This window comes from Lethenteron reissneri, chromosome 12, assembly GCF_015708825.2.
Source record: "Lethenteron reissneri isolate LAM-NWPU_2019-01 chromosome 12, ASM1570882v1, whole genome shotgun sequence".
NCBI lineage: Eukaryota > Metazoa > Chordata > Hyperoartia > Petromyzontiformes > Petromyzontidae > Lethenteron > Lethenteron reissneri.
In genome coordinates this window covers 416,579-443,987 of record NC_083790.1, presented here as the reverse complement: position 1 = coordinate 443,987, position 27,409 = coordinate 416,579, and the positions used below count along the sequence as shown (strand labels likewise).

General features: G+C 49.7%; 1 protein-coding gene across 1 annotated transcript in view; it reads left to right on the top strand.

The window, feature by feature from the left end:
* Positions 1-3,809: 3,809 nt before the first annotated feature.
* The window catches only part of LOC133341658 (histone-lysine N-methyltransferase EHMT1-like), a 28,469-nt gene continuing 4,869 nt past the window's right edge, over positions 3,810-27,409 (top strand). Inside the window, exons 1-18 of the mRNA XM_061550251.1 lie at positions 3,810-3,845; positions 4,503-4,964; positions 10,003-10,075; positions 11,776-12,156; positions 15,436-15,628; positions 15,718-15,838; positions 16,396-16,509; positions 16,797-16,934; positions 19,951-20,044; positions 21,578-21,619; positions 22,600-22,722; positions 23,404-23,543; positions 23,987-24,041; positions 24,094-24,143; positions 24,750-24,985; positions 25,356-25,607; positions 26,275-26,357; positions 26,715-26,821. Of these exons, the coding sequence (XP_061406235.1) occupies positions 3,810-3,845; positions 4,503-4,964; positions 10,003-10,075; positions 11,776-12,156; positions 15,436-15,628; positions 15,718-15,838; positions 16,396-16,509; positions 16,797-16,934; positions 19,951-20,044; positions 21,578-21,619; positions 22,600-22,722; positions 23,404-23,543; positions 23,987-24,041; positions 24,094-24,143; positions 24,750-24,985; positions 25,356-25,607; positions 26,275-26,357; positions 26,715-26,821 (2,700 nt within the window). The remainder of the gene's footprint in view (positions 3,846-4,502; positions 4,965-10,002; positions 10,076-11,775; positions 12,157-15,435; positions 15,629-15,717; positions 15,839-16,395; positions 16,510-16,796; positions 16,935-19,950; positions 20,045-21,577; positions 21,620-22,599; positions 22,723-23,403; positions 23,544-23,986; positions 24,042-24,093; positions 24,144-24,749; positions 24,986-25,355; positions 25,608-26,274; positions 26,358-26,714; positions 26,822-27,409) is intronic.

The window sequence follows — 27,409 nt, the reverse complement described above, 5'->3', positions numbered from 1 at the left end:
AAACACATGGACTACGGATTCTACTCAAACGCGGTCACCTGTAGAGCCACAACACGACAATGTCCGGAGAACTCGTCTTAGACCGCTTCACCAATGTCAACGAAGGAGGGCAATCATTCGAAGGCGTGTGAGATGGTGTAGTTCATGAGGACGACGTTGAAATGACGTGACTATTTTATCTCGGTTCGGACATTGAAGGTCATCGTGCCCGGCGCTGCTTATTCGCTCTGCTATTTACAATGGGCCGGCGCTTAGAAATCATACAACGGATAGGGATGTCCCGATGGAGAGCGGTACAATATGAAGAGTCAAACGCTCAGTCACTGAACTTTCAAATCAAGATTTAATCTGAAGATGTTACCAACTACACATCATCATCCATTATTTATTATTATTCTATTGCTCTAAGGGGGATTTGGATCGTCGCCTTGAAGCCGCCCACCCTTAACCCCTATGACCCAGACCCACTGCTAGCCCATGTCAGGTCTCAATGATCGTTACCTGTCAGGTCTCAATGATCGTTACCTGTCAGGTCTCAATGATCGTTACCTGTCAGGTATCTATGATGGTTACCTGTCAGGTCTCAATGATTGTTACCTCTCAGGTCTCAATGATGGTTACCTCTCAGGTCTCAATGATCGTTACCTGTCAGGTCTCAATGATCGTTACCTGTCAGGTCTCAATGATCGTTACCTGTCAGGTATCTATGATGGTTACCTGTCAGGTCTCAATGATTGTTACCTCTCAGGTCTCAATGATGGTTACCTGTCAGGTCTCAATGATCGTTACCTGTCAGGTCTCTATGATGGTTACCTGTCAGGTCTCTATGATGGTTACCTGTCAGGTCTCTATGATCGTTACCTGTCAGGTCTCAATGATCGTTACCTGTCAGCTTTCAATGATCGTTACCTGTCAGGTCTCTATAATCGTTACCTGTCAGCTCTCAATAATCGTTACCTCTCAGCTCTCTATGATGGTTACCTCTCAGCTCTCTATGATGGTTACCTGTCAGCTCTCTATGATGGTTACCTTTCAGGTCTCTATGATGGTTACCTTTCAGCTCTCAATAATCGTTACCTCTCAGCTCTCTATGATGGTTACCTCTCAGGTTTCTATGATGGTTACCTCTCAGCTCTCTATGATGATTACCTGTCAGCTCTCTATGATGGTTACCTGTCAGGTCTCTATGATCGTTACCTGTCAGGTCTCTATGATGGTTACCTGTCAGGTCTCTATGATGGTTACCTCTCAGGTTTCTATGATGGTTACCTCTCAGCTCTCTATGATGATTACCTGTCAGCTCTCTATGATGGTTACCTCTCAGGTCTCTATGATGGTTACCTGTCAGGTCTCTATGATGGTTACATTTCAGCTCTATATGATGGTTACCTTTCAGGTCTCTATGATGGTTACCTTTCAGGTCTCTATGATGGTTACCTTTCAGGTCTCTTTGATGGTTACCTGTCAGGTCTCTTTGATGGTTACCTTTCAGGTCTCTATGATGGTTACCTTTCAGGTCTCTATGATGGTTACCTTTCAGGTCTCTATGATGGTTACCTTTCAGGTCTCTATGATGGTTACCTTTCAGGTCTCTTTGATGGTTACCTTTCAGGTCTCTATGATGGTTACCTGTCAGGTCTCTATGATGGTTACCTGTCAGGTCTCTTTGATGGTTACCTTTCAGGTCTCTTTGATGGTTACCTTTCAGGTCTCTATGATGGTTACCTGTCAGGTCTCTATGATGGTTACCTCTCAGCTCTCTATGATGGTTACCTTTCAGGTCTCTTTGATGGTTACCTGTCAGGTCTCTTTGATGGTTACCTGTCAGCTCTCTATGATGGTTACCTTTCAGCTCTCTATGATGGTTACCTTTCAGGTCTCTATGATGGTTACCTGTCAGGTCTCTATGATGGTTACCTGTCAGGTCTCTTTAATGGTTACCTGTCAGGTCTCTATGATGGTTACCTTTCAGCTCTCTATGATGGTTACCTCTCAGCTCTCTATGATGGTTACCTCTCAGCTCTCTATGATGGTTACCTCTCAGCTCTCTTTGATGGTTACCTTTCAGGTCTCTTTGATGGTTACCTCTCAGGTCTTTATGATGGTTACCTGTCAGGTCTCTATGATGGTTACCTGTCAGCTCTCTGTGATGGTTACCTTTCAGGTCTCTTTGATGGTTACCTTTCAGGTCTCTATGATGGTTACCTTTCAGGTCTCTTTGATGGTTACCTTTCAGGTCTCTATGATTGTTACCTTTCAGGTCTCTTTGATGGTTACCTTTCAGGTCTCTATGATGGTTACCTGTCATGTCTCTATGATGGTTACCTTTCAGCTCTCTATGATGGTTACCTGTCAGGTCTCTATGATGGTTACCTCTCAGCTCTCAATGATCGTTACCTATCAGGTTTCTATGATGGTTACCTGTCAGCTCTCTATGAGCGTTACCTCTCAGGTCTCAATGATCGTTACCTGTCAGCTCTCTATGATGGTTACCTGTCAGCTCTCTGTGATCGTTACCTGTCAGGCTCGCGGCTTCTCACGACGTTGAGGGCCCCACGGCCGTGCTGTGTAGATTCTCACATTGTCGTGAACAACAACACACTGCACACTCTCTGTTGCAATGTCTTACCGGCAGCTGCTGCCGATGGCTCAGGTCACTAAGTCAGGATGACATCCAAAAGTTGCGTCTGGTCTCACGGCCTTAGAAATAATATTTATAACACGTGGAGCCAAGCTGGGGGCTGCTCGAAATCATCACCCACACAGATAGAGAGAGGCCTTTAGACGTTTCTTGAAAGAGTGCATTTGATGTTGCGGCTGTGCAAAGGGATGAGAGTTCCACACCGAGGGGGCACGAGCAGAGACGCGACGTGAGGCTGTGACAGTCGGAGACACCGAGAGGGAAAGCGGTGGTGGGGCCTCAAGGAGAAGAAGAAGGAGGAGGAGTGGGGCAACTTGGTTTTAGTGCTGCAAGTGCGGCCACATGCCAACTCGTCATTGTCTACCTACACCATGGGCTGTAAAGAAGGGCCATTGCCTGAAACTTTACCAACTGTATAGTTTTATTTTAAGGCAGTGTTATTGACGAATGTATTCAGTTTTTTGTTGTACGTATATTGTATTCTATGGTGAACGGTGAGGGGAAGTCTTTGCGAGATGTTTAGACCAGGAGATGTTTGTTTAGATAACTTAACACGATATATTTAGCTGTCTCTGCCGGCCCCTGTGAAGCGTGTTACCTCGGAAAGGAGTCGAACTAATGAACCACCATGGTCTCGTATCTCACAATCACCATCGTCAGCTTGAGAAGTATGTGCACGATTGCAGGGAATAGGGTGAGCTGAGTGGCATGAAACAGATTGGGATGAGAAAGGCAAGTATGCGCTTGGGCTGCGATGTGGCCAGGAGATGGCGGTAGAGCAATGGATTATTTAATCTGCCCGTGCGGAGTTTTGAGTGTTCCTCTTGTACGTGGTTTCTTACTACGTGGCATGAATTATATTGGCCAGATATCACAGTGCAGTTACCTCCTGGACACGTCTTGAGACGCAGTGAGGCTCTAATCATGGGTGACACGTACAACACCCTTGTCAATCTACTGCTGGATGATGGCCTCTGCACGCACTGTGGATCGTGGGGTTCATAGGACTTCACATTGGTCAGTGCGGATTGGTGAAGTCGGGGAGCATAGAAGTACTGTACAGTATATTACCCAAAGTTTTGTTGTTGCACTGCCCTCCGCAGCCAAATTCTGTGCAAATGGGATGATTGTCATGACGACGATGAGGAGGAGGAGATCGACCGGGACCATGGTGGCCCCGTGTAACGGGCCCTGCTGGAGGAAGGTGTGCCAGCCCTGTGGCCCTTGTCGGTGTGTGAGGGGGTTCTTGTGCGAGGAGACCCCTTGTATCAAGCACTGCTGTGGCCTCCGCTGGAGAGAGGGGCTCCTTGAGGGGAACGCCTTGTCTAAGTAGCCCGTAGGGGTACCCCCTGTCAAGAATGCCGTGTGAGGGCCCCGTTGTTTAGGACCCCGTTGGGGCGAGAGGCTCTGTGTGAGAGGCACCCTTGTCTGAGACCCATGGAGGAGACACCCTTTTCTGTCATGGACCCCCCTTTTTCTGTCATGGACCCCCCTGTAAGGGTCCCATTTGAGTGAGCGAACTCGCGTGTGAAAGGGCCCTCCCTTTCCCGAGAAACCCTCGGTTTTTTTTCTTGGGGACCTCGTGCGAAGTATCCCTAGTCTGATACCATGTGCGAGACAGCTTGTGTGTGTTGAGATCAGCGTTGGACTGAGGGACCCCGTGTGAAGAGCGCCCGTGCGAGAGGGGGCCCCTTGCTACCTCTTGGCTGCTTAGACCCCCCCCCCCCTTTTTCCTGAGGAGTGGGGATGGGGCCCGTGTACGAAAGACTAATTTTCCCACCATCTAACCGTCTCAATTTGTGTGGCTCTACATTGTTTCTGATGCCCCCCTGGTGCGTGTGTGGGGGGGGGGGCTCATAAGCGCGTGGAGGCTCAAGGGGGTCCCCGTTCGGACGGTCCCGCTCGCGCCGTGACGTCACGACGCGCGTGCGCGCTGCTGCCGCCCGTCGGCCATGGCCGCCCCGCCGAGCGAGGTGAGTGGAGGCGGCGCGCCGCGTCCTCGCCCGCGCGCTCCCAGCCGCGGGACCCCCCCTGCAGGGACCCCGCGCCGAGGGGACCCCTCGCGAGGCCACGACCGAGCGCCGGACCCCCGCAGAGGACCCCCTCTCCTCTGGTGCAGGAGGAATGCGAGGGCAGCCCCCGCTCCGCCCTCCCCGCTGCCTCTGCTCCAGGAGCGGACGGGGGCCCCGGACCCTGCGTGGCGGCGCGGGACGCGCGCGCGCGGGCGGCACGCGGCGCGCAATGCGGGTTGCGGGGCCCCGGCCTGGCGCGGTGGCCAGCACGTTCGGGCGCCGAGATGGATGGAGGAGCAGATCAAGATGTGGTAGCGGTTGTGCGTGGAGGAGGTGGCGGTGGAGGCGGTGGTGATGGTGATGGAGGTGGTTTTGGAGGAGGTGTTGGAGCAGTACGTGGTGTTTGTTGAGTTGGAGGTTGTGGTGATGGAGAAGATGGATGGTGGAGTTAAAATATCGTGGCGGGTCTTTCTTGCTGCTGCTTCTCCGCAGCCACGCGTGGTGGTCCTCTACGCCGGCAGTGCTGCTCAGTGGGACGAGAGGGGAGTGGAGATGAGAGATAGAGGCTTGTGAGGTCTTGAGTGCCTGCTTTGTGGAAGTTTTATCCAGGCGCAGCATTCGGCTTTGTCCTCCTCAGAGCCCCAGGAGGTTGTACTTTGCCGTTCTCAGCCTCTTGGGTGAAGATGTTCGAACTTTGGACTCATGCATGGCTAGGGCATGTGCCAGCGTGGATAGCAGATCTGTGTTTCTTTCATTTTCGTTGCCTTTGGTAAAAAAATACGCGGTGGTTTGGTGATGATCTGGAAGTCCTTTGCGGAATTGATCTAACCACAGACGGCTCAATAAATAAAATGTTCAGTAATAATCCATTGTGTGTTCATGCAGTTGGGTGTCTCCTGAAGACATAACCCTACGGCCAAGCCCTCATGTTTATGTTAAGCGCTTCACCTCCTGCTTCATTCAAGCACTGCTGTTTGTTGCTGACCGCTTGGCGTTTCGGGCCGTGTGGGCTTGTGTTCAGCAACAGTAATGCAAGATAGAGAGCGTTCAGCAGAGCACGTGAAGTTTGACTGATGAGGGGAGTTACTGTGTTCCTGTGTTGCATGGGAAGGTGAGTTTATTTTCATGGTAGAAGTGACTCCATGTCAAAACATGCTGGAGGATAGTGAAGGCCACACCAGATTAAACTTAGCACCTTCGAAATCACCTCTGCTATGAAGGGTCATTACCGAAAGCGCCGCCTATAATTTAACTATAGGGCAGTGTTATGAGAAAATGTGAGATTGTTGTCATTTGTGCACGTGCACTATTGTCAATGCAGTATCATAAACGTGATTGAAATCAGCTTTGGTGAAAAAGTGAAAGTAGCTCTGGTAATTAGGATACCACTTGCTAATGATTATAGCACTACTATTGAAGACATCTTCTGGTAAAGACAGCTCTGATATTTGAGGCAGAATTCTCTGGCGAAGGTTGAATTCTGGTGGTGATGGAAGTTCCTATTAAAACAACGATATGAGGCTTCTCCATCTTAGCTCGTTTGTAGTGATGACATGTGAGATTGTGAAGACGGTACATTTTATTGAAGTAATTACAGTATTTAGTTGCAAGTTTCGTTTAGTAGTACCTGTTTTGTAGCAAAGACAGCTCAGATTATATAAATAATGTTAAAACATAAAGGCATGTGTCAGTCCACTGCTTGATAAAGGCTTCCCCATGCTATGTCCGTCATGTTGGATGTTTGACCATACTTCACCTTGCTGGCGAGTACTGGTTTTGAAGGGGGGACCCCAGGACTTGCTTAGTTATGTCTCGCCATTGATGTTAGCTGGGCTGAGAATCGAACTTGGGTGGCCAGGTTCGTAGAGCAGCGTGCTAACAGGTAATTAAATACACAAACATGCTACATTTTAAACCTTCGTCAATCCACTGCTGGATGAAGGTTATATCGCACTGTCGATCATGATTGTTTTTCTATATTTCACCATGCTGCTGATTACAGGTTTAGTTTTAACTGACCAGTGACTTTAGTGGAATCAAACTGAAATCGTCACATTGACAGCAAATTGTGTGCTCGCCACTGCGCCACCATTCAATTTGAATAGATCATTGCAGTGAAGCTGTCATTTTAAACTTTATTATCTGTTGACAATAAGACATCGTATTTAAGGAATAGTTTAGTTTTGAAAACAATTTAGTAGTGAAGGCATTGTCTGCATTTTACGACCAATCGTTGCAGTTAAACTCTTTGGGTAACATCTCATGCCAATTAGATCTGGGAACCGAGCAGTATTTGTTTAACAAGCCTGGCTGCTGATGAGATCCAGAATGTCGAAACTGGACCAGAGTTTGCTTGCATTAACAATTTCTGCTGGATATTTGTCTGAAAAACCAATCGGCTGATGGACTAAAGAGTGTGTGTAGACAGAATATAGTTCTGTATTGTCGTGAAGGCATGGACAATTCGACAACCGGGCATGAAGGCATTGTTTAGATTTTGAGACCAATAATTGCAATGAAGGGTTTGTTTATGGTTATTTGAGGAGGTGGGAAAGCTAGCAGCTGACGGTAGTGAAGGCATGTCACGCGAGTTGGCCCATCATAGAGTTGGACGGAGTCGCAGGTCCTCCGGTGGGCCCTGCCGTGACTCGGCAAACAAATCATCTCGGGTCGTCTCCTTGTCAGGCAGGACCATAGAAACCACGTGGCGACAGGACAGGTCTGCAGACCACTATGTCCATCCGAGGCTGCCTGCTCTGGCAGGAGGAGTCCTGTTTTTCTAACCGGAAAACAGAGTCCCTTGAAAATGTCAGGAATGCCTGAGGAGGAGATGTGGCAATTGAGGGCTCGTGCGAAACGGTGATACTGTTCGGTCGGTCGGTCATCTACTTCCTTGTTTTCTCTTGTAAGAGCTGTACATGGTGTTGTTAAAGTACACTTTCGTGTACGTGGGCTGTTTGTCTAATGACACTCTTTCTTCCTGCTGATAACGACGTATTCTCTATGCTGTGACGAGCCCTGCTTCGTGGCCGTGCATGGACGGGTGACTAACATGGTTTGGATGTGCTGCACAAATACACGCAGAGCGCTTTTTAGTTATACTGTACATATACACACACTTCAAATCGTATCCCGTAGTGAGTACAAGGAACAAAGCAGGAGAGGGAGGCACCTAATAAGATGGACTGATGTAACAAAGACAGGTGATGACATTGAACAAAATGTGTGCAAGTACGAAGCGACATAACTGGTAAAAGAACAAAGGTGGATGGAGAGATGTGATTCGGCTCCATTGTTACTCCGGAGCTGACACGAGGGAGGAGAACGCAGGCCCGACGTTGCGTCGGTAATCCCACATGCCGTCGTGTGCTTGGATTGAGTGTCCAGTTTAATTTCGATAACATGCGTGTTGGCAACATCGGGACAGGTCAGTGTGATGTAACTGATGTTCCAATGTTAAAGTCATTGGTCAACAAAACGTCCGGCTGTTGATGTGCACGCCCTGCAAAGACCTCTAGCAGGCGAGTCACAATCGTGGCTATTCATAGGTTGGCGTGGAGTGTGCCATCCCTGCCTTTTGTTGTGCTCATAAAAGGGCTTTTTTGGTGGAATCCTTGCAAAAAAACGACAACAAAGCCGAACGTTTTGCCTATAATTCCGAATGGCAGTCTCGAAAAAATGTGCAGGTCTTTGCCCGAACGATGTGGTGGTTGGTTTTCCCCGAGTCGGGTGGGGTGGGGTGGGACTCGTATTTTGAAATCGGCCCTTGGCCTAAACGAAAGAGCGGTAGCAGCAGCGGCGTGTCAGCTGATCATCCGGTGGAATGAGCGGCGGAGGAGGCGGCGGTGGCAGCGGCGGCCATCTTGGGCTTGTGCAATCCCCACGTGTTCCTGATGAGAGGGGGCTGCAGGTGGCGCGTGCCGCGGTGCACGCGCGCGGGCCACACGCGTCCTCGTGGCACGCGCCCTGCGTGCAATTGGTTGCCCGTCCTTGGCCGTCTGCTGGGAAGTGGCGAGTACAGTAATGGCCTGGAGGTGTGATGAGCACTTTTTCAAAGGTTGTGTGTGGAGGCTCGGGCAGCAACCTCGAGCTCCTTTTAATGTGAGGCGACCTTCATTACAGCCCCAGCATGCCAGCCAAAGCCGGGCCCACTGTTTTTGAGAGTGCTATCGTGGGTATTTGAAAAGTACTGTACTCTCTTGGCTTCCTTTTTGGCTAACTGCAGAACTTCTGCCATGCTGGCAGTCTCTTTGCAATCAATGGATCTTGCAAAACCTGCTGGGAAAAAGGTGGGGTTAGTGTCTATAGCTTCCAGTTGTGGGTTGTACGTCTGTGCTGGTTGCATCGATGAGGTAAACCTCTTGGTCTGCAATTGATGATGGTTCCATGAGTTATTTCACAACGCAGATGAATAGCTGCCAAAAATACCATTTGCTTGCAATGCTCAGGTTGATTTGTTCTCTGAGTGGAAAAGCAGAAAGTTGGCTTTTAGACTTTGCAATTTTTTTCTACCCTTGCAAGATCTCTCGAAGACAAAGTAGTAAAGCGTTTTAATTGATGGCGAGTATTTGGAATAACATCTGTTTGTCGTTCATCTTGCTAGTCGCTTTACACTTAATTGCTATGTCTAAAGGCGTGCGACGTCGTTTCCGATTTAAAACCGTTTCAGATGGTGCTGGCGTTCGACGGTTGTTGCCTCTGACCCTTGCCAATCGCGCTTTGTGAAATGTACACGTCAGTTTCTAAAGTGCACCGTATTGCAGCGGCTGGCTGGTGAGACGATTTGCTTTTAGCAGCGAGGTCATTACTTTTGTCCTTTTTGGAACGACGCATCAAAACAGGGAAAATTCCTCCGATGTTTTTGGCCCTTGTCTTGTCTCGTGGTCTGCTGGGAAGGCTTTAGATATGGACATTGACCTGTAGTAGTTCCCACAGTCTATTTCATCTGTTGACAGATGACCATCGACACACACGCATGAGTTCCTACTCACACTGCAATTATTTGCTATAATATAAGTACAGTAATTAACAATAATGCAAATTCAAGCCATTTTGTTTTTCATATTTGGTGCAAGCGTTATTTCAACCCTTTGTTAATCCACTGATGGTTGAAGGCCTGTTTTGTCCATACCTCACCATACTGGTCGTCGCAGGTTGTTGAAGGTTAGGCGCAGGTTCAGACAATTCACCCCTCGTGTTGTGGCTGGGAATGGAAGTATGGTCGTTGGGTTCACAGCTCTAACCACGGCACCACCGTCGCTCCATTAAAATGTGGCTCTACGCATTTGAATGTTTGGCTTCGTGAGAACGTTTTTGGTCTGATTTTATATTTTCGTTGTTGCTGTACAGGTTGATAAGGAGGTGGAATCCCAGGTAACTGTGGCTGGACGCGACTGCAACAAGGTTGCGGGTGATATGCAAGGTATGCAGCATGTTGAGTTGCTGCCAGGCTCGAAAATGTGCTTATTCGGCAAATTGTCTTTTTAATAGTGCTGCTTGTAGTGTCCCAGAAACCTTCACATATGTTCTACAGATTGTCAACAAAGTCCCAATACTTTAATGCTGTGTATTCCATTATTTTCACTGCAGAGCTGAATCTTATGCCTAATCCGTCCATGTTTGTCTGGTCTTCTTTTACACACCACAGCCAGGGCAAAAAAGTCTAAAGTTAGAGATGGTGCTAATCTCCCATTAGACAGCCATGGGCCAGTGGTGAAAATTCCCCATTCTTAGAGCAGGGATGATTCTATCTGTAGGACAACCACAGCTGACTGCCCTACATAGTGATACCTATTTGATTCACTCTGTAGGGATGGTGATCTGAATAAACCCCCAAACCAGGATTCGAACTCCAACTTTACGAGTGGGGGCTTCGCGATCGACCGCTGAGCCACATGTGTCTGTCTTGGTTTATTTAGGTACTCGGCAACCTAGAAAGACAATGAAATGTAATGTCAGAAGATTCAGAATCATAAATGTTTTTCCCTGAGTAAAGCCCATTGACCTAAGAAGATCTTTTTCAATGATGACTCGGTCGGCAGACAACATCAAAGCATTCCACGATGATGTAGACTTGTACTTGACAGTGTATTGATACTTTGTGAACACTGTAGAGTGAGAGGGGCCGGGTAACATCCAGGGTTAGAATGCAGGATTCACCCGCCCAGGGATTAATGAGGTTCCCAAGTGCAGCGAGTTGATGATCTCGGCCTCATCACTAATGCATGCTTTTGTTAAGTTAGCGTTTTCAAATTTTCTTCTGCTTAATACACCTGTCTTCCACTTGACCAACCAGCACTGACCAGTGTGGTGAAGTATGGTCAAGCAACTTGCACGACCAACACTTGGCGGGGAGGCCTTCATCCAGTGGAGGACTGACAAAGGGCTTACACTTATAATTATGAATGCAGCTCATGACAATGAAACATTTTGCATTAATATACATGATGAATGCACGTTTCAGAGTATAGCAAAGGTCTGTGCCGAGTGTGGATAAATAGGCAAGTGAAGTGATTTCAGACAGTTTTGCTACTTAAGCCTCTCAGGCTGTTCTTCAACATGGAGGTGCACTTTGCTAGAATCGTTTTAAATGGATGCTCTTCCATTTCGCAATATGATTGCAGTACCACATGTAGGGCAGCAGTGGGCAGTGCAGCAGCATCCATTGTTTGACAATACTTTTATGGTCCCATTTCTGTGTTCCCCACCTTGACCAACCTGCATGGTGAACTAATCCCCCCGTCCTGCACGGCAAGGCTAGGCACTCAATCAATCGTGGATTGATATTATATCGTTACCCTGTATTTCCACTGCTACAAATGCGTGTCATACCACAACGTTCTGTCTTCACCACGTTGGCCTGTCTTTATTACTTTGATCTGCTTTAACTTGCAAATTATTCCTTCATGACAAACGATCGTGTCTAGCTACCGAGATGGCTTATTTTTTTAGAGTCGTTTTAATAGGAGCACACATGTAATGATGGTGGCACATTTGGAATGTAATCAGATAAATATTCTTGAGTGAACTTTGCAACAGGGAAATCTTGCAGAAACTCTTCCAGGTTGAGTCTTTATATATTTATGTTGGGCTGTCACCCCTTACCATACCTTTTGACAACAGGAGGTGACTCCGGACTTCTCGACAGGCAGTTGACCGAGTTGGAGACCACCATCAAAGGATATGATCATCTGCCCAAAGTGAGGGCCAGCAACGCTGACGGGCTTAACGACGCCAGCGAAGCGAGGCCTTGCAACCCTCCTGTAGAGAGGCCCGAGAAGGCGACTGAGCTTCCGTCACCGGTCAAGGTGGAAGCCGTCCCCTCGCAGGGGTCGCCTGCCGGTGACGTGACGCCAAAGGGGGCCTCTGTGTCGGTCGAGTCGCCCGCTCGGGTCAACTCCCCTCTGCGCCTTCCTATCAGTATCATCCCCGGCCACGCGGCCAAATCCCTCAGCGGTGTTTCCAACCGTGCCAAGATGTCTCTGTTCATCATGAAGCCTACAGGTGAGTGGCAGGAGGTGCGGTCTGTGCAGGTGGTGCTTCAGGAAATAGGACGCCACATCAGAGGTTTGGGTTGAGCTGCAGCTGAGTTAGGACATTTTCTGATTGACCGACAAGCGAGGAATTGCAGTATTCCTTAAGTTTCTATGAAATAAACACAGGTAGAAGTCTGTCATTCTCCGGTATTGAGAGAGGTGAATGAATGCATGTGATATCAAGCTCATGAAAAAAGAGACGTACCACTCGAAATTCAAGCCAGGATGAATAATTACTCCAAGATTCCGCATCTTAGAGAATGAACTGACGTCAGTCATCATACTGATGCCATAAACTTGATGAAGAAAGTTGGGAGAACCCAGCAGCATGATCTCGGTCTTGTCAGAGTTATGCTTCAAGAAATGTATGTTCATTGTCTTCTTGACCTCAGAAACAATGTGACAGCACTTAAATAGCAGCATTGGTGCCAGGCTGGTCTGCCAATACGTTTTAGTATCATCCCCATAAAAATTTTCATTTAAACCATAGTGACCAAATATGCTTCCAAGAGGCAGCACGTAGGATGGTGAACAGCAAAGGCCCTAGAATAGATTTCTAGAGGACACCGGTGGTCAGCGGGTGGATGGACAGCCACGCATCGAGACGCACCGCCTACGATGTGTCCGCTATAAACCAAGCCAGGAGAGAGCTGCACTAGTGATGACAACCAGGGTCTCACGGCGGTTTATCAGAATGGGATGATCAATTGTATCGAACACTGCAATAATCCAGCAGCACCAGGACCGAGAGTGAGCCGGGGTCAGCAGCCATGAGATCATTTACGAACACGTGCTGTTTCGGTTCTGTGCAGTGGCTTGGACGCAGATTGAAACGGCTTTGAAAAGATCATTGTTTGTAAGATGATCCTGAATCTGCTGAACTACCAGAAACTCCAGGATTTGAGAGAGAAACAGGAGGTGTGAAATCGGCCTATAATTAGGCATGACTTCAGAGTCAAGGTTTGGATTCTTTAACAATGGTCTCACCGATTACAGTTAAGTGATGTTGCCATTATGCCAGTGCCAAGAAATTTGTTATCTACTTTGAAAATAACCAAACGACTAAGAATATGGAAGATCGAGTTAACCAGAGAAGACGGTATTGGTTGATGAACACGATGGGTTTATGTTTAGAAACCAGATCAATGAGCTGAGACAGAAATGGAGATGTGAAAAGATGCAATGCACAACCTAGGATGTGCAGGATGAAGTCAACCGAGGCTCAACAATGACAGAACAATCAATATTGCTAATGGCATCGATCTCGGACTGAAATGATCCCAAGAAACACATTACATTGGGCTGTAGGACCAATGAGGTTAGATGGTTTCAGCATCTGCTCAAGGGTTTAAAAGGGAGTACCAGGGTTGCCAACACCATTCCTGATGAAATTAGAATAACATGTTGATCTGGCCTAGTTTAATGCATCCCTATAGGTGGCTTGATGATGCTGCCAGATCTGGAGATGTTCCTCAGGGTGAGTATCCCTCTATATTATTTCTAGCTTACGTCCAAGTGACTTCAGACAACCAAGATGGTCATCTTACCAAGGCGATCATATCCTTAATGTTCGAAGGCTGAAAAGATAAAGACGTTGATGAAAGAACAGTGTCAGCAAGTTTGGAAACCCGTTTGGTTCTAGCCGAGGTGAGGGCCATCTCGAGCTCAATGAGGATGACCAGATCATCAGAAGCAGCAACATCACATGGCAGCAAACCCTGCACCGACCACGAGAGAGCACGCGAACCGCAGCTTGATCCCAATTGTCAGTTGGAAATTTACATTGTGAAACAAAACCAGAACAATCCAAAAAATCCTGGAATTCCTGGGCCATATTACACTTGCTGGAGTCAACTTGAATGTTGAGGTCACCCAAAATGAAACTCGTATTAAATGAAGGGAAAAGGAATGACAACCATTCCAACAATTTATGAAGAGTTGGACTTTGACGATAAATTAAATAATGAGTGTGTTTGGAGGTGCCAGTTTAAAAACGAAACATTCGAAACATTAATAGCAGGGGTCGTTTGCAGAGTGAGTTTAAGATCGTGATGGTGAATTTCTGGAAGGCAAACCACCCTGCCAGACAAACGGGCCTTCTCAACAAAACCAAAACCTGAGCCGGCTACCTGGTTCGCCACGTAACAATTATTCTGACAGTGCCACGTTTTGGTCAAGCAAAGGGGAGGTCATGGTTGTGGTCAAGCAAAAAATTGTGTAAAAATTATGCCTTACTTGAGGGTTACAGAATATTAAGAAGAGCCACCTCAGCAGATGCAATGGTCTGCTCGGGACTCCTGGGCACTGAAAGTGGAATATATAACGACATTTACAGGACTTCAAGCAATCGCAACCTGGAAAATAGAACGAAAGCTTTGTTGGCAACTGCTAATTGTCCAAATAATATGTGAATCGGAGGAACTAGCCCAGCCATAACGGGCAGGGCCTGGCCAGACCCACATTGGATGTAAGGCGGCAGTGTCTCAAGGGGCTGAAGGAATGGTAGAGGGGGGCCATCTGTCCCGCCAATGCCCTGCTGCTGCCCTTCAAGTCCAGGCTCGTGACCTTTTTTTCCCCTCTGCCTATGACAGTCACGTTTTATCTATAAACAATATATACGCTGAATGTTTCTGTACAGCATCTGTTGTATTTCGTTGCTGTTAAACCCAAATTGCATCGCATTGTACTCGATGTTCTTGAGAACATAATTAGTGCTCGGGCAAAGTTTAATTGCTCCTTGCACTTACGCTACGGAACATACTAATCCACCGTGTAGGCGTGTGACGATGTGTTGGATTGAGCGAAGTCGACTATGCTCACGACACATGCGTTGAACGGTTGTACGTAAGAGGAACGTGTGACTTTTGCAAATTTTATTCAAATTCTATGGAGATGTCCACTTTAGGCTAATGGAATGCATGAGACAGAACATGCAACACGAGATAAACAAGATGTTTATCGTGATAACTTGTACATCATAAGCATGGCACGAATGCCACATCAACCTAATGCAAATGAGATGGTGCAAACGAGACACATTATACTGATATATTGTTTTTATTGAATCGTGGCATTTCATTAAATCGCGTTGGTAACGAAGTTGTAAGTTCTAGCATCTATACTCCTGACTGTTGCCATTGCTACTCCAACCTTATGGATTACATATTTATCATGACTTCGAGGGTGCACCGACCGATACAGCGGTCATTCCCAAAACGTGGGTCGCTCGCATGTTGTCCCGCCACAGCGACCACCGCGATGGCCGGTATGGGCCACAGCAACACACCCTCCAAGCCGGCAGGCACCACCATGGACGCCAAGCGGGGTCCTTCGGAGGGCCCGCAACAAACGCCTGTCACGGAGCCGGTGAGGGTGAACCGCGCACGGAAAGACTCTGCCCAAGCCTACGCCGAGCCAGGTAAACGGGAACGAGCCGAGCGGTGTGGTGCTGTGCGATCGCCCAAAATGGACGCCCGCGCGCTTATTGCCATTTTCAGTGTGATGGCTTCCCGTCTGGACCCAACACAAGGTACCGCTCCGGGAAGCAAGCGGGACAGAACAAGGAGGCAGGTCGGTGCCGGCGCGATGCCGACGCCGATGTCGACGCCGACGCCGATGCCGACACCGGTGCCGGTGCCGGCAGTTGCAAGGTGTCGGTGGCAGCCTGAGGAGGAGCCCGAAAGATTAACGAAGTGACGCATGTTCCGCCGAACGGCCAGGGCAGTCAAGCACAAATCGATTCGCCCAAAACACCCACCAGCAACTCCACCACCACCACGGGACCAGGGAGAAACCTCAACTCCGTCAGCCAGATCAGGCAGGGGAACTCAACGCACCTCAACAGCCAGACCAGCCAGGCTAGCCAGCCTGGACAAGGCAGCCAGCCTGGACAAGTTAGCCAACCTGGACAAGTTGGCCAGCCCTGGCCAGGTCAACAAGCCTACCCCAAGTCACCCACTCGCATAACTCAAGTAACTTCATCCATCTGGAGCAAAGTGACCAGTCAAACAATGTTCATGCATACAGCCAGCCCACCCAAGGTGATCAGTCAAACAAAGTCAGCCAAAACAGCCTGCCGAGCCAAGTCGGCCAGCCCAACCCTAGCCCGGTGAACCAGCGAAGCAGGCTAGCCCGACTAGCAGGCCGTGTCCATCAACAATGGCACCGAGGTGAAGCCGCCCCCCTAAGAGCGGCGATTGGCGCTCAGGCCTCCAGCGAGGCCGCAGGGGGACCCGGCGGACAGGCCCCGAAACGCCCCCGTCGGACACCGTCGGCCTCGCGTGTGACGGGAAGGGAGCTGCCACCTCCTCCTCCTCATCGGGTAAGCGAAAGTCGGCAGCCTCATTGGAAAAGTAAAGTGTTTAGTATTGAGCTGGGATATCCATTATTTAAGTAATCAATTCCTCGATCATCGGTTCCATTACTGCCACGAGCACGGCCTTGCAATTGCTCGTTCACACCACTGCTAGCAAAAGGGCCTCTACGAGACAGAGCTTTAGAGAGCTTCTCTCGAGGGTATTTTGGCCTGGGCAAAAGGCCTCCCGTATTGTCTTCCATTGCTTCCTTTCCCATAGACTCCGTTGTCTGTTTGTGTGGCCGTGCCTCCAGCCCCTCGCAAGAGGAAAAGGAAGATGGGGCTGTACCAGCTTCGGGCAGAAGAAGAAGGGAAAGCCGATCCGTCAGCGCACGCTGATGGAGATGCTGCAGGGAAAAGTGGCGCAGCCCGAGAGAGATGGACGCGCAGAGGTGTGAGACGGTGCTTGCCAACACTGACGATGAATGCAGAAGTTCTGTGCATCGTTTCTATAGGCAGACACACGTATACACGAACACGAACAGCCGCCATTCGCCACTGTGCGGTGATGTCACCACAACGCTTGTGCCAAGTTAGGTGCACTGAGGCCATCGCATGATGTGTCAAAGGCTCGCTGACAGGAGGTCATGGAATAGACACAGTGCCATGGGTTGACTGAGATGACTGGCAGAGGCACCAGCTGTGCCCCCTACTGTGCCAACTTGCTTTGTTTTAGCCACCCGGCGCTCCGCTCTTTATTGTGAGCTTCGCTGCTCTGTCGTCCGCTGTTGTTGAGGGCGACTGCCTCCAAATGCCCAGTAGCGTCCTCCCCACACGGACACACACACACGTCTTCATTATCGCAGCCATCGGAAAATGCATTACTATGATTACTTTACTATAATTTATAAAAATGGCATGGCTAATTATTTATATATTTTTTTTGTGTGACACACTTGACCAACAATTACCTACTATAATCACCCAGAAATGTCTGTCCGTCCCGCGCGTTACGACACTCCACATGAGGCCCACCCCCCCTCATTAATATTCATGAGGGTGGATTTTTACACTAACGCAAGAGGAAGGTCGAGCTGAATTAAATAATTTATTGCGCAAAGTCGCTTCAAATATGATTTTCTTTACAGAAAGTGACGGTAAAAAATAAATCTATGCAGCCCAGTGCTACATCCGTGCGTGACGTCACTGTAAAAGAGGCCCCCACGCCCCCTTCATTAATACAGTGGTACCTCGGTATACGTCGTTAATTCGTTCCAGAAGGTAGGACTTATACCGAAAATGACGTATACCAAACGAATTTTTCCATAAGAAATAAAGGGAAAGGAAATAATCCGTTTCAGAGGAAATAAATGATATTTTATATGGCATATTATACATTATTGGGGTTGTATATGAAAAAATGTAGACACTAATGACTAAAATGCATACAGAAGCCACGTGACCGCGCTGCTTCCAGCTCCGCTGGTCACGTGGCGTGCCTCAATACCGCACGTCGCGCGCAGCCTCGACCCGGGTCTCCACCCTCCATGGGGGCAGCCCGCCGCGCCCCTCTCCCCCACCTCCCCCGCCCCTCTCCCCCACGCCACCCTGGCCCTCTCGCTTTGTTTCAGTCGTGAACGGGCATACGCGGGTACTGTACGCGGTGACTCATCCCAACCCATACAAGTTCATATCAAGCGCAAGACGTCGTATCCAAGACATTTTCTCTCTCGAAAAAACACGATGTATACCAAATTCGACTTATTCCAAAGCGGTCGTATACCGAGGTTCCACTGTATTCATGCCTGCGTGGAAATTTACACGAACGCACAAGGAAGTTTGCGCGCTCCACATGCCGCACCCCTCACCTCATGAATAATCATGAGCGGTCGAAGTCACTCCACATGCCGCACCCATCCACAATGACCATGAGGGATGACGTCACTCCATATGCCGCACCCCTCCCCAATAACCATTAGCAGGTGATGTCACTCCACATGGGGCAACCCCCCTCCCTCATTAATAATCATGAGCTGAACACTTTTTCTATTTCATATTTCAGATTTACTGCAATATACACCCGTCCTTGGACGGGAAAAAAAAGCTAGTAGGAATTATGTTAGCCAATGGTGTGGAGCGACAATTACATCTGGCCAATAAAGATAAAGTTTATTGAAAAGTTAGTTTTATAAGCAGCAATTGGTCTACCAGGCACAACCTTGGGGAGTCATGTGGCCTCAGTGCTCTGATTGGCAGTTGCCATTACAATTTCTCACTTGGTGGGGAAGCAGCGAACCGCTTTGTTTCAGATTTGGGCAACTGCATTCTTTTTGTGCAGAAGCTAGTTACCGGCAATGGTTGCCATATCATTTTACAAGTACATTGCGTCATTTATGGTGACTGATTTTACTGTGTTTATATATCTTTAAAGTCTATCTCAGGTTGGTTCTAGACATTTTTAAACATTTTCAGTTTAAAGCCCAGGCCTGCTTTTTCATAGCCACATAAAACTCAATCCCGGGACCAATTGAGATGTCACCCACCTTTTTCGCGATCAGGTGAATGAACTTCTGGTCCACCAGGTTAATAACAATTTAGAAGGTTACAAATGGGTTATAGGAATATCACCTTTTCTAAGAAAGAAATCTTAAATCGCCAGTGAGGCAACGAAATGTTTTATGAGCAGCCTAATCAATTTTATATCCAGAGATGGAAATGTAAATGGATACGTGGCGAATTTTTTTTGCTATGAATAGAATTTTAAGGAATCTGTAGAACTATTGTGGAGAGTGCCAGGACAGACACAGGAAAGACCTCTCGGCTGTCGTTGCCAGTATCGTTAACACGGTGATTATAATTTGTACACTGTTGAGTGTATGTGAGTGGCGTACTATTCAATTCATCATTTGCTGAGTAACCTCCCCAGTGGCCTAAAAGGAAGGATGGGCTCAGCAGGCTAGAAATGCAATGTATTAAACCGAATATTGACATGACCGGGGGAACTGATTGGTCAGGAAGTTGCTGAGTTGATCTGGGCACTGTTGAGATCCTGGGTTTTTTAACTTCCAGGCAGCTGCCTGTGAATTAAGCTGGGTTCTCAAGTGGAGCGAGTTGATGGTTGAGCCCTCACACCAATGACTGCACAATTTGATTAATTTAATTTGGCTAAAATGCAGCTCTGGGAATTAGCGGTTTGACTGTCATGTAACGTACATTTCTCTCTGAAGCCAGGTGGGTGGTAAGTACTGCCTCTTACTGTGGGAGCAGAGGTCACTTGAAGGATTGCAAAGATTACTTTGTTGATATCTCTTTCCACGGACCATGAGTTGCACTGCTCTGTGAGATTTGCCAATGGAACCTCATCCCCCCTAACATGACACAACACGACCGTGCTGGCTTTATGGCGCTTGCGGCACCGCTCCGTGTGGCTGTTGTGATCGGTGTGGTGCTTCGCGCGTTGTGATGCAGGAGTGTGACCGGGCCTCCGATGGCGAGAGTGACCGAGATATGGCCGACCCCTCGGGCGACGAGACCCAACCACCACATGTACGGCGGGCGTCTGGTAATGGTCGCAGCACCAACGCCAGCCGTACCGCCCCGCCCAGACACCCACACGGAGCCCTCCCGCCAGCACAACCACGAGGTGGCAACGACCGCAAAAACCGCAACTGTGGCCACAACTGCACCCACGGAACCCGCAACCGCAGAATCTGACAATGAAAAGAAATTATCGGCGGTGGGAGCGTCGACTATTGCGTTGAATGCCGTCGGAGGCGACGCGGGGTCGGAGGTCGCAGCTGCTGCTGCAGTGGTGGGAGCAACAGTTGGAGCGAAGAGAAAATTGGAGATGGGAGGAGGAGGCGGCGGCGGCAGTGGCAGTGGCAGCGTGGGCTCCCACACATCCCAGGAGTCTCGGTCGGGAGGAGCGCAGTCTCTGGACGGCGATGTTGCAAGCAGCAAGGTGCATTATGTGGAAATGATTAAAATTTTATGTTTAAGCGGCCGAGAGAACTCAAGAGACCAGGATAGTGAGCTGGGTCATCAAAATGACAAGCAAAACAAAATAAAGTACATACAATAAAGGAAATCTAATTTGGCAAGAATAAATGTTCATGTGAGACTCTAAAATATTGCCTAAAAAAAATACAATCACCATTGTATAATTACATTTCCTGCAGCGCAAGTTCTCTCGGTGCAGATTGTTTAGACTGAGCAAGCTCATATAAATTACAGAAACTTAAGTTGAAGCTGTGTATTACTGTGCTATGTAAATGGCCAAGGATATATGTGTCATTGTCAATTGTAACAACCCAAGTGTGTCCTTGTCATTTAAAATGTAACTTCCTGTAATTCCCCCCTACTGCTAGGGCCCATTTACAGGCGTGCTGCACACACCTTTTGTCCTGCACAGGGATAGCTGCCACTGGGAGTCCCCTTAGCTTGGCTGGGCGGAAGGGAATTGGAATGGTTGAGATGAGATGTGAATATATCAGGCGCTTGACTTTCTTTAGGCATTTAAGCAAGGGCCCTGTACTTGCAAATCCTTATCTTGTAATCAACGTAATAGTTTTCAGCCTTTGTCAGTCCACTGCTGGATGATGTCCTGTCCCCATGCCATGTTGCTATGGGGGTAGGGGTTTGTCTGCCCATACTTCACCTCGCTGGTCTGTTGACAGGGACATGCGACAGCACAAATGGGATAAACTGGGGAAAAAAGACGAATAAGCATATTTACATTTAAATGACGTACCGCTCTTAGCGCTCTTTCTGTTGCCAGTGATCGTGTGAGGAGGAAGGGCGAGGTGCGATGGTACGAGCGACCACGGAGGATGACGAAGGAAGAGAAGGGGAGAGGTCTGAGAACCACTCGGGACGTGGTGAGGAAACCTCCTACCACCTCCTCCACCTTGTGGCTGGGGGTCGCTCTCAGTGGGCGATGGCCTGGCGCACGTCTCACCGGACGATACCCGTTTAGCAAAGTGTGTGCGCGTTCATGTGTGCGTGTGTCAGAGCTCCGGGTCAGCAGCAAGCGCAAGCGTGCGGGGTGCAAGCAGAAAGGGGGCAACCCTTGGGTGAAGCCCAACCGACGGCGCAGCCCGCGTGGAGCGCCAGAAGTACTTGCAGCGCAGCGGGCAGAGTGAGTGCGCAGTTTTGATCGTCCGGGTTTGGCGATTGGCGACGCCGAATCAGGCGGTCGTTTTTATCCTGGGTGTCAAAACTGAGATGGATCACGCTGGTCCCGAGAGGGGTAGGTGCTGCAACGCCTTCATCAGCCGTCGTCCTCGTGATGGTCATCAGCCATTAATCCACAGCTGGATGAAGGCCTCCACAAGCCATCGCCCATCTCTCAGGATCTTACACTGTAACAATTCGTCACGCACCTGCACGAGTTTATTTCACTGCTCCATCTCTGCAGCAGATGTCCTCTCGGGGTGTTCCCTCCTTGGCTGTCATTCCATCGTTAGTCTTCCCCACGGCCATCACCCATTCTAGCCGTGACGTACCCTGCTCAAGCCCATATACGTAACGTTCAGTGTGATGTCTCCAACACGTCTCTCATTTGTTACAGGTATGTCAAAAATCTTGATCGGCGAGTATCCAATTTTAGACTCGTTTTCATAAACAAATTCAAATGTCCAGAGGAACGAAATGATGATCAAATGGATGACACGACTCTTTCTACAAGCCTGTAGCTTAGTATACCTCTTTGTACCTTCCGTGATTTACTGAGGCAATTCTGCTTTGCTTCCAAGTTCTGATGAGATTGGGTGCATTCCACGTCGTTGATGAACGGAAATGGTTTTTATTTTATTGTTTATGTATGTTGTTTCAATTTCTTTTGAAACGCAGTTTTTAATAGATTTCTCTTTCTTTTTGCCGTGATTTCTATTTGTTTCTTGTTCGATACTTTTGTCATTTCGTTGACCCAGGTCACGCTTCCAAGTGAGGCTCATCCTGATCTCTTGAGTTCTCAGCTGGTTAAACAAAATAAAGTTGAAACGTGAACTCATTTAGATGGCGTCAACAACTCATTATTACGGAAATATGAATACTTTGCCCGAGCTGTCTGGCTGCTACTGCACCACAACAATCCCTCCTCTCTCTCTTGTCCAGCAGACGCGTCGACGGCGCTGGCCCCGCCGGCCCCGCCAGACGGAGACATCAAGGAGAGCTACACGGCCACGGCGCTCAGGGAGCTGCCTGTGCCGACGCACTCGGTGCTGTCCCCGCACACCAAGGGTGAGCCACCCTGTGCCTTGCACACACAGGGGGGTGCGGGTGGGCTGCGGGTAATCGGCCCTGTGGCACACACACACATAGGGGGGATAGTGTGTGTGGTGTGGGTGACCGACATTGTGACACACACAAAAGGGTGTGATGTAGGTGGTGTGGGCGAACCTCCCTGCGTCACACACACACAGGGGGCGGTGGTTTGTCGTGGAGCACCTGCTGGGAAAAGTTCCACAATTTTCTGCCACTGATTGCAAATTGACCCTTTGCCGAGGGGACCCCTCATATTGGAAGTGGTTTTCCGCTGGCTATTTTCCTTGCCCAGCCGGAAACCTAACCTTGACGTACTGGACTCACAAGACAGTCTGAATTTGGCTTGGAGCCATGCAGGGCCAGGAGGTGCGGGGTTAACAGCTTTCATCGTACGTTTCGGCAGTCCGTACACTTGAGAAAGATGAGCAGTGTGGGTGCACAGCCACATCGACCCCATCATTGCTTGTGACATCAGTGGGCACACGGCTCTAGTACCACAGTGGAAACAAAAGTCTGGAGCCTCCTGAGTCATACCGGGACTGGCTTCGCATGGCCCTGATGCTGCAGCGGGACTGTGGAGTGGGGAAAAAAGGTTTCCCCTGGGCTCCCTCCCCCTTTCCCTCGCTCATCCCTCCCTCTCGTCCGCTCGTCACGCAGAGTCGAGGCGCAGCTCGGACATGGAGGAGGGGCTGCAGGAGCTGCCCCTGTGCAGCTGCCGCATGGAGGCACCCAAGAACCGCGAGATCAGCAAGCTGTCCAGTGGCAAGTGCATGGCCACGGAGAGCACCAATGGGCAGGTGTGTGTGCGTGCGTGTGTGCCCAACCTATCGTTATTAAAATTATAGTAAGATTGGTATTAGCTGTTATTTATCTGGGAAAGGCGCAACAATAGTTTTAAGCAAGGTCCCTGATGCGGATATGTGGATCACTTTCTCTTTATTAAATGTTTATTTCTCAGTACGTATGTGTGCACTGATGCTAGTGGTTTCTGTGTTGACGTCGGTGCTTTCCAGTTGATGCCCGGCCAGCTTCTGTGGTGACCCCAGTGTTTCTGTGGTGGCGCACCAAGCCGGTTTACTAGTGGTGAGACCTTTGTTACAACCAGAGGTTGAGATGGGTGACTGGCCTCGGTTTCCGTGGTTGACACGGGTGGTTTCCTGGTGAAACATTGTTTGGTCTCTGTGAGTGACACGGTGTTCCCGTGGTGATTCCGTCCTGTCTCTGTGGTGACGGCGAGCAGTTGACGCGGTGCCTTCGCTCGGTGGCCAAGCAGGAGACGATGCGGCCATCGAGCCGTGTTGCAGCTCATGGTGGTGTGGCGAGAGAAAGCACCCCCCCCCCGCCAAGATGATGAACGCACCAACTGCTGCCCGGGGTGCGGCTTCTTCTGCTCCACGGTAGGGTGCATGCGTGACGCTCGTGATGCACTGCGCGGGGGTGCAACATAACCATACCACGCCTTCACAAGACCAGCGCTGGTCTCGGTTGATTACTTGGGCACCTTTCAAATCAGTAGCTGCCATTTTTAAAGGCAGGAAGCCCCTCCCCAACAATTTAGTAGAGGCTACACGTGGAGGAGGATCATTGTCCTTTAACGCTTGCACACTCGGTCTGAAAGCATTGATGCCTTCGCTCCCTCTCTCTGTCCGTCCGCCTGTCGGTAACGAAATGCGGGAAATTAACTCTCCCAAAGGTAATCCGATGAGAATCACATTTTTTGCAAAGTTGCGTTGCTGTTTGGGACTGGCCAAATTGATCAAAGTGTTACGCAACACTTGGTGGCAAACTCATGCTTAATAATAAAACCAACACTAACACAAGCCTTTTAAGCTAAGGTGATGATGTCACATGGCGTGGGCATTTTTTCTCCACGACGTAGCTATGGTGTGACGTTATCTTGCGAGGACAAGCACATGTTGGTATGCGTTGCAGGGTCCGTGTTGCGTACGCGTGATTATTCTCGTTTGTATTAATTTTTTTCTCCTGCGTTCGTGTTGCCCCAGGGCACGTTCCTGGAGTGCCAGCCGGACGTAGGCATCTCTCACCGGTTCCACGTGCGCTGCGTGTCGCGCCTCAACGGCTCACTCTACTGCCCGCACTGCGGGGAGGAGGCCTCGTCGGCGCGGGAGGTCACTGTCTTCGCCGCCGACGCCGCTGCCGCTGCCGCCACCATTACTGGCTCGGCAGCGCAGTCCGTGCGGGCCTTCGACAGCCTGCACATGCGCCCCGGCGGCACCAGGTGCAGCGAGAGCGGTGGTGTGGTCGTGGTGGTGCTACGTAATCGTGTGCAGTGGGACATGTGATAAGTAGCCACAGCTGTTGTGTGTGGTGGGGTGTGGTTGTGTGCAGAGTGGGATGGTCCCGTGTGGGTGCATTGTGGAGCGTGGTGGAACATGGAGGTGTGTGGTGAAGTGTACTGAGATTTGGTTGTGTGTGGTGGAACGCGATTGTCTATGATAGGGCCCGGTTATGCAGTTATTGGATGCTGTCAAGTGTGTATACACCTGCCCAGCTCTGAGCTTCCGCATTTTCCCATCGGCAACGTTCACAGAGGACTCCACCGAGTTTCTGTGCTTGAATCTCGCGTGCGTCAATTTCTGTGCCGGCAGCGCGCGTATGCGTCCGGCACCCGAGCCGAGCCGTGCCCAGGCGGCGCCACCGGCCGCAGCCGTGATTTCGGCGAGTGCGGCGCCGGCTTCGGCTCCGTCTGGGAGCGAGGGGGAGGCGCCGCTGAGCGAGGGGGAGGTCGCCGGCCCTGCGACGACCCTCAAGAGCGGAGCGGTGATCTCGGCGACGGGGCTGCCCTCGGCCGGCAGCAAGGAGCTCCTGGAGCAGGCGCTCATCACGCTGCACACGGAAAGGTGCCACCTCCCCCTACCTCCGCCCAACTCCATCTCCTCCCTCTTACCTCCTCCCTTTTCCTCCTGCTGCATCTCTCTTCCCCCGCAGTCTCCTCCCACCCCTACTCCTACGTCTCCCTCCTTCTCCCTCTGGTAGTGAGCACGGTGTCGTGCTTGCCAGAGTGAGGAGGCTTCGCAGAGACCGAGAGGAAGGGGAGAGAGTGACTCATGCCCCAATGATAGGGATTCACCCCGTTATAGTCGTTTGTAGTTTTCACAAGGGGCCACTGTTGCTATACAGTTTCACCCAATTAGATAATTTGTGAGTAGGGTTGCGGGTAGTCATTGCATCTCAAATGAGTTGAATTTCAACATTTCCCTGCAAGCCTCCACAGATCTCCTCCCCAACAGCACACCACACCTGTGGGTTGTATGCAGCACCAGCCGGGCTTTTCAAAATGGTGGAGTGGTTAAGCAGCACTGATGAGCCTCATTGTTGGGTCAACAGGTCAAACGTAATGGAGACGTCTAGAAGCTGTTCTCCTTATGAAAGTCAAACTGACAGTAGACACGTTCCCGTTGACTGTCTGGTGTGTGGATGAGAGATTGTATTGTTTATCGTTGTAAATGTGAAATTCTGTGCCGAGCCCCGGTTTTAACCTCCTTGCGTCTCCCCCACGGCCTGCAGACCCAAGAAACTTCGCTTCAACCCCAAGCAGTTGTATCTGGCGTCACGGCTGGGGGAGCTGCAGAAGGTGCTGCTGATGTTGGGTACGATGCGACGGGCGGGCGGGCGGCTTTGTCAATAGCAGTGCCGGTTAACAACTGGTACGAGCAGTCGATGCGAGTCGATTGATCAACCAACTAGAAGATTGTGATTCACTACCGTTGTTTCTGTAGTTAATTGCGACATGGCCTCGCGTGAGCGCCCGCTGCCTGTAGGCAAATATCAGTGCTGGCAAGACGAAGGTCGGCGCGGTTCTGTTCATGCACCATCCACCTCGTGCGCCTTGCCGATCATCATACCTGCTCGTTGGCAGCACTTGCCCCAACAGTCTTGTAAAGGCCAATTGAGGGATCTTTGTGCGCAAATGCGTGCGTGGCGCGTGCGCGTGTGTGTGCGTGCAGTGGAGGGACTGGACCCCAATGTGGCCATCGAAGGGCAGAGGAAGAGAACTCCGATGCACGGGGCGGCCGAGAGGGGCCACGTGGAGGTCCTCCACACCCTCGTGCAGGTGGCCTTCGCACGCTCGCCCGCACCAGCTGCACACACGCACACTCACACTTGCAGGAGCTTTTCCCGATTACGTTATCGGTGTTGTGTCATGAGACGAAGAATCCCACTTTGGAACTCTCACAGAGCAGAGGGGACCCTTAGTGCGTTGTAAAACAGCGGATATCGTAGACCATATTTTGAAGTCCGTTCCAGTAACGTCTGGTATATGTAGTAGGGGGGGAGGTGGCACCTTCCCACCTAAACTGGTGCCGTGTTTTTGTTTTTCTGAATACTTTGCAAGCAAGATTGGAAGCATTTGTGCGGTAGCTATGGTTGTTCGTACCGTGGGGGTCACTACTGCTGTCTATAAATATAACAATAGGTTGTACCCTTTCTGGCAATAAAAACATGTGTTAAGATGTTAAAACACCAAACAGAATCCTTTTTCAAGGAATCCTGTCTGCAATAACTACACGCACTTGTGGTGAACATGCAAAAAAAAGATGCAATTACCTTTGCCCTGACAGCTACCAATCGAGGACGAACGTGTGTTGGAATCCTTCACACAATCCACGTGCGGGCCGTGATCTGTTGTCACTTGTTTGTA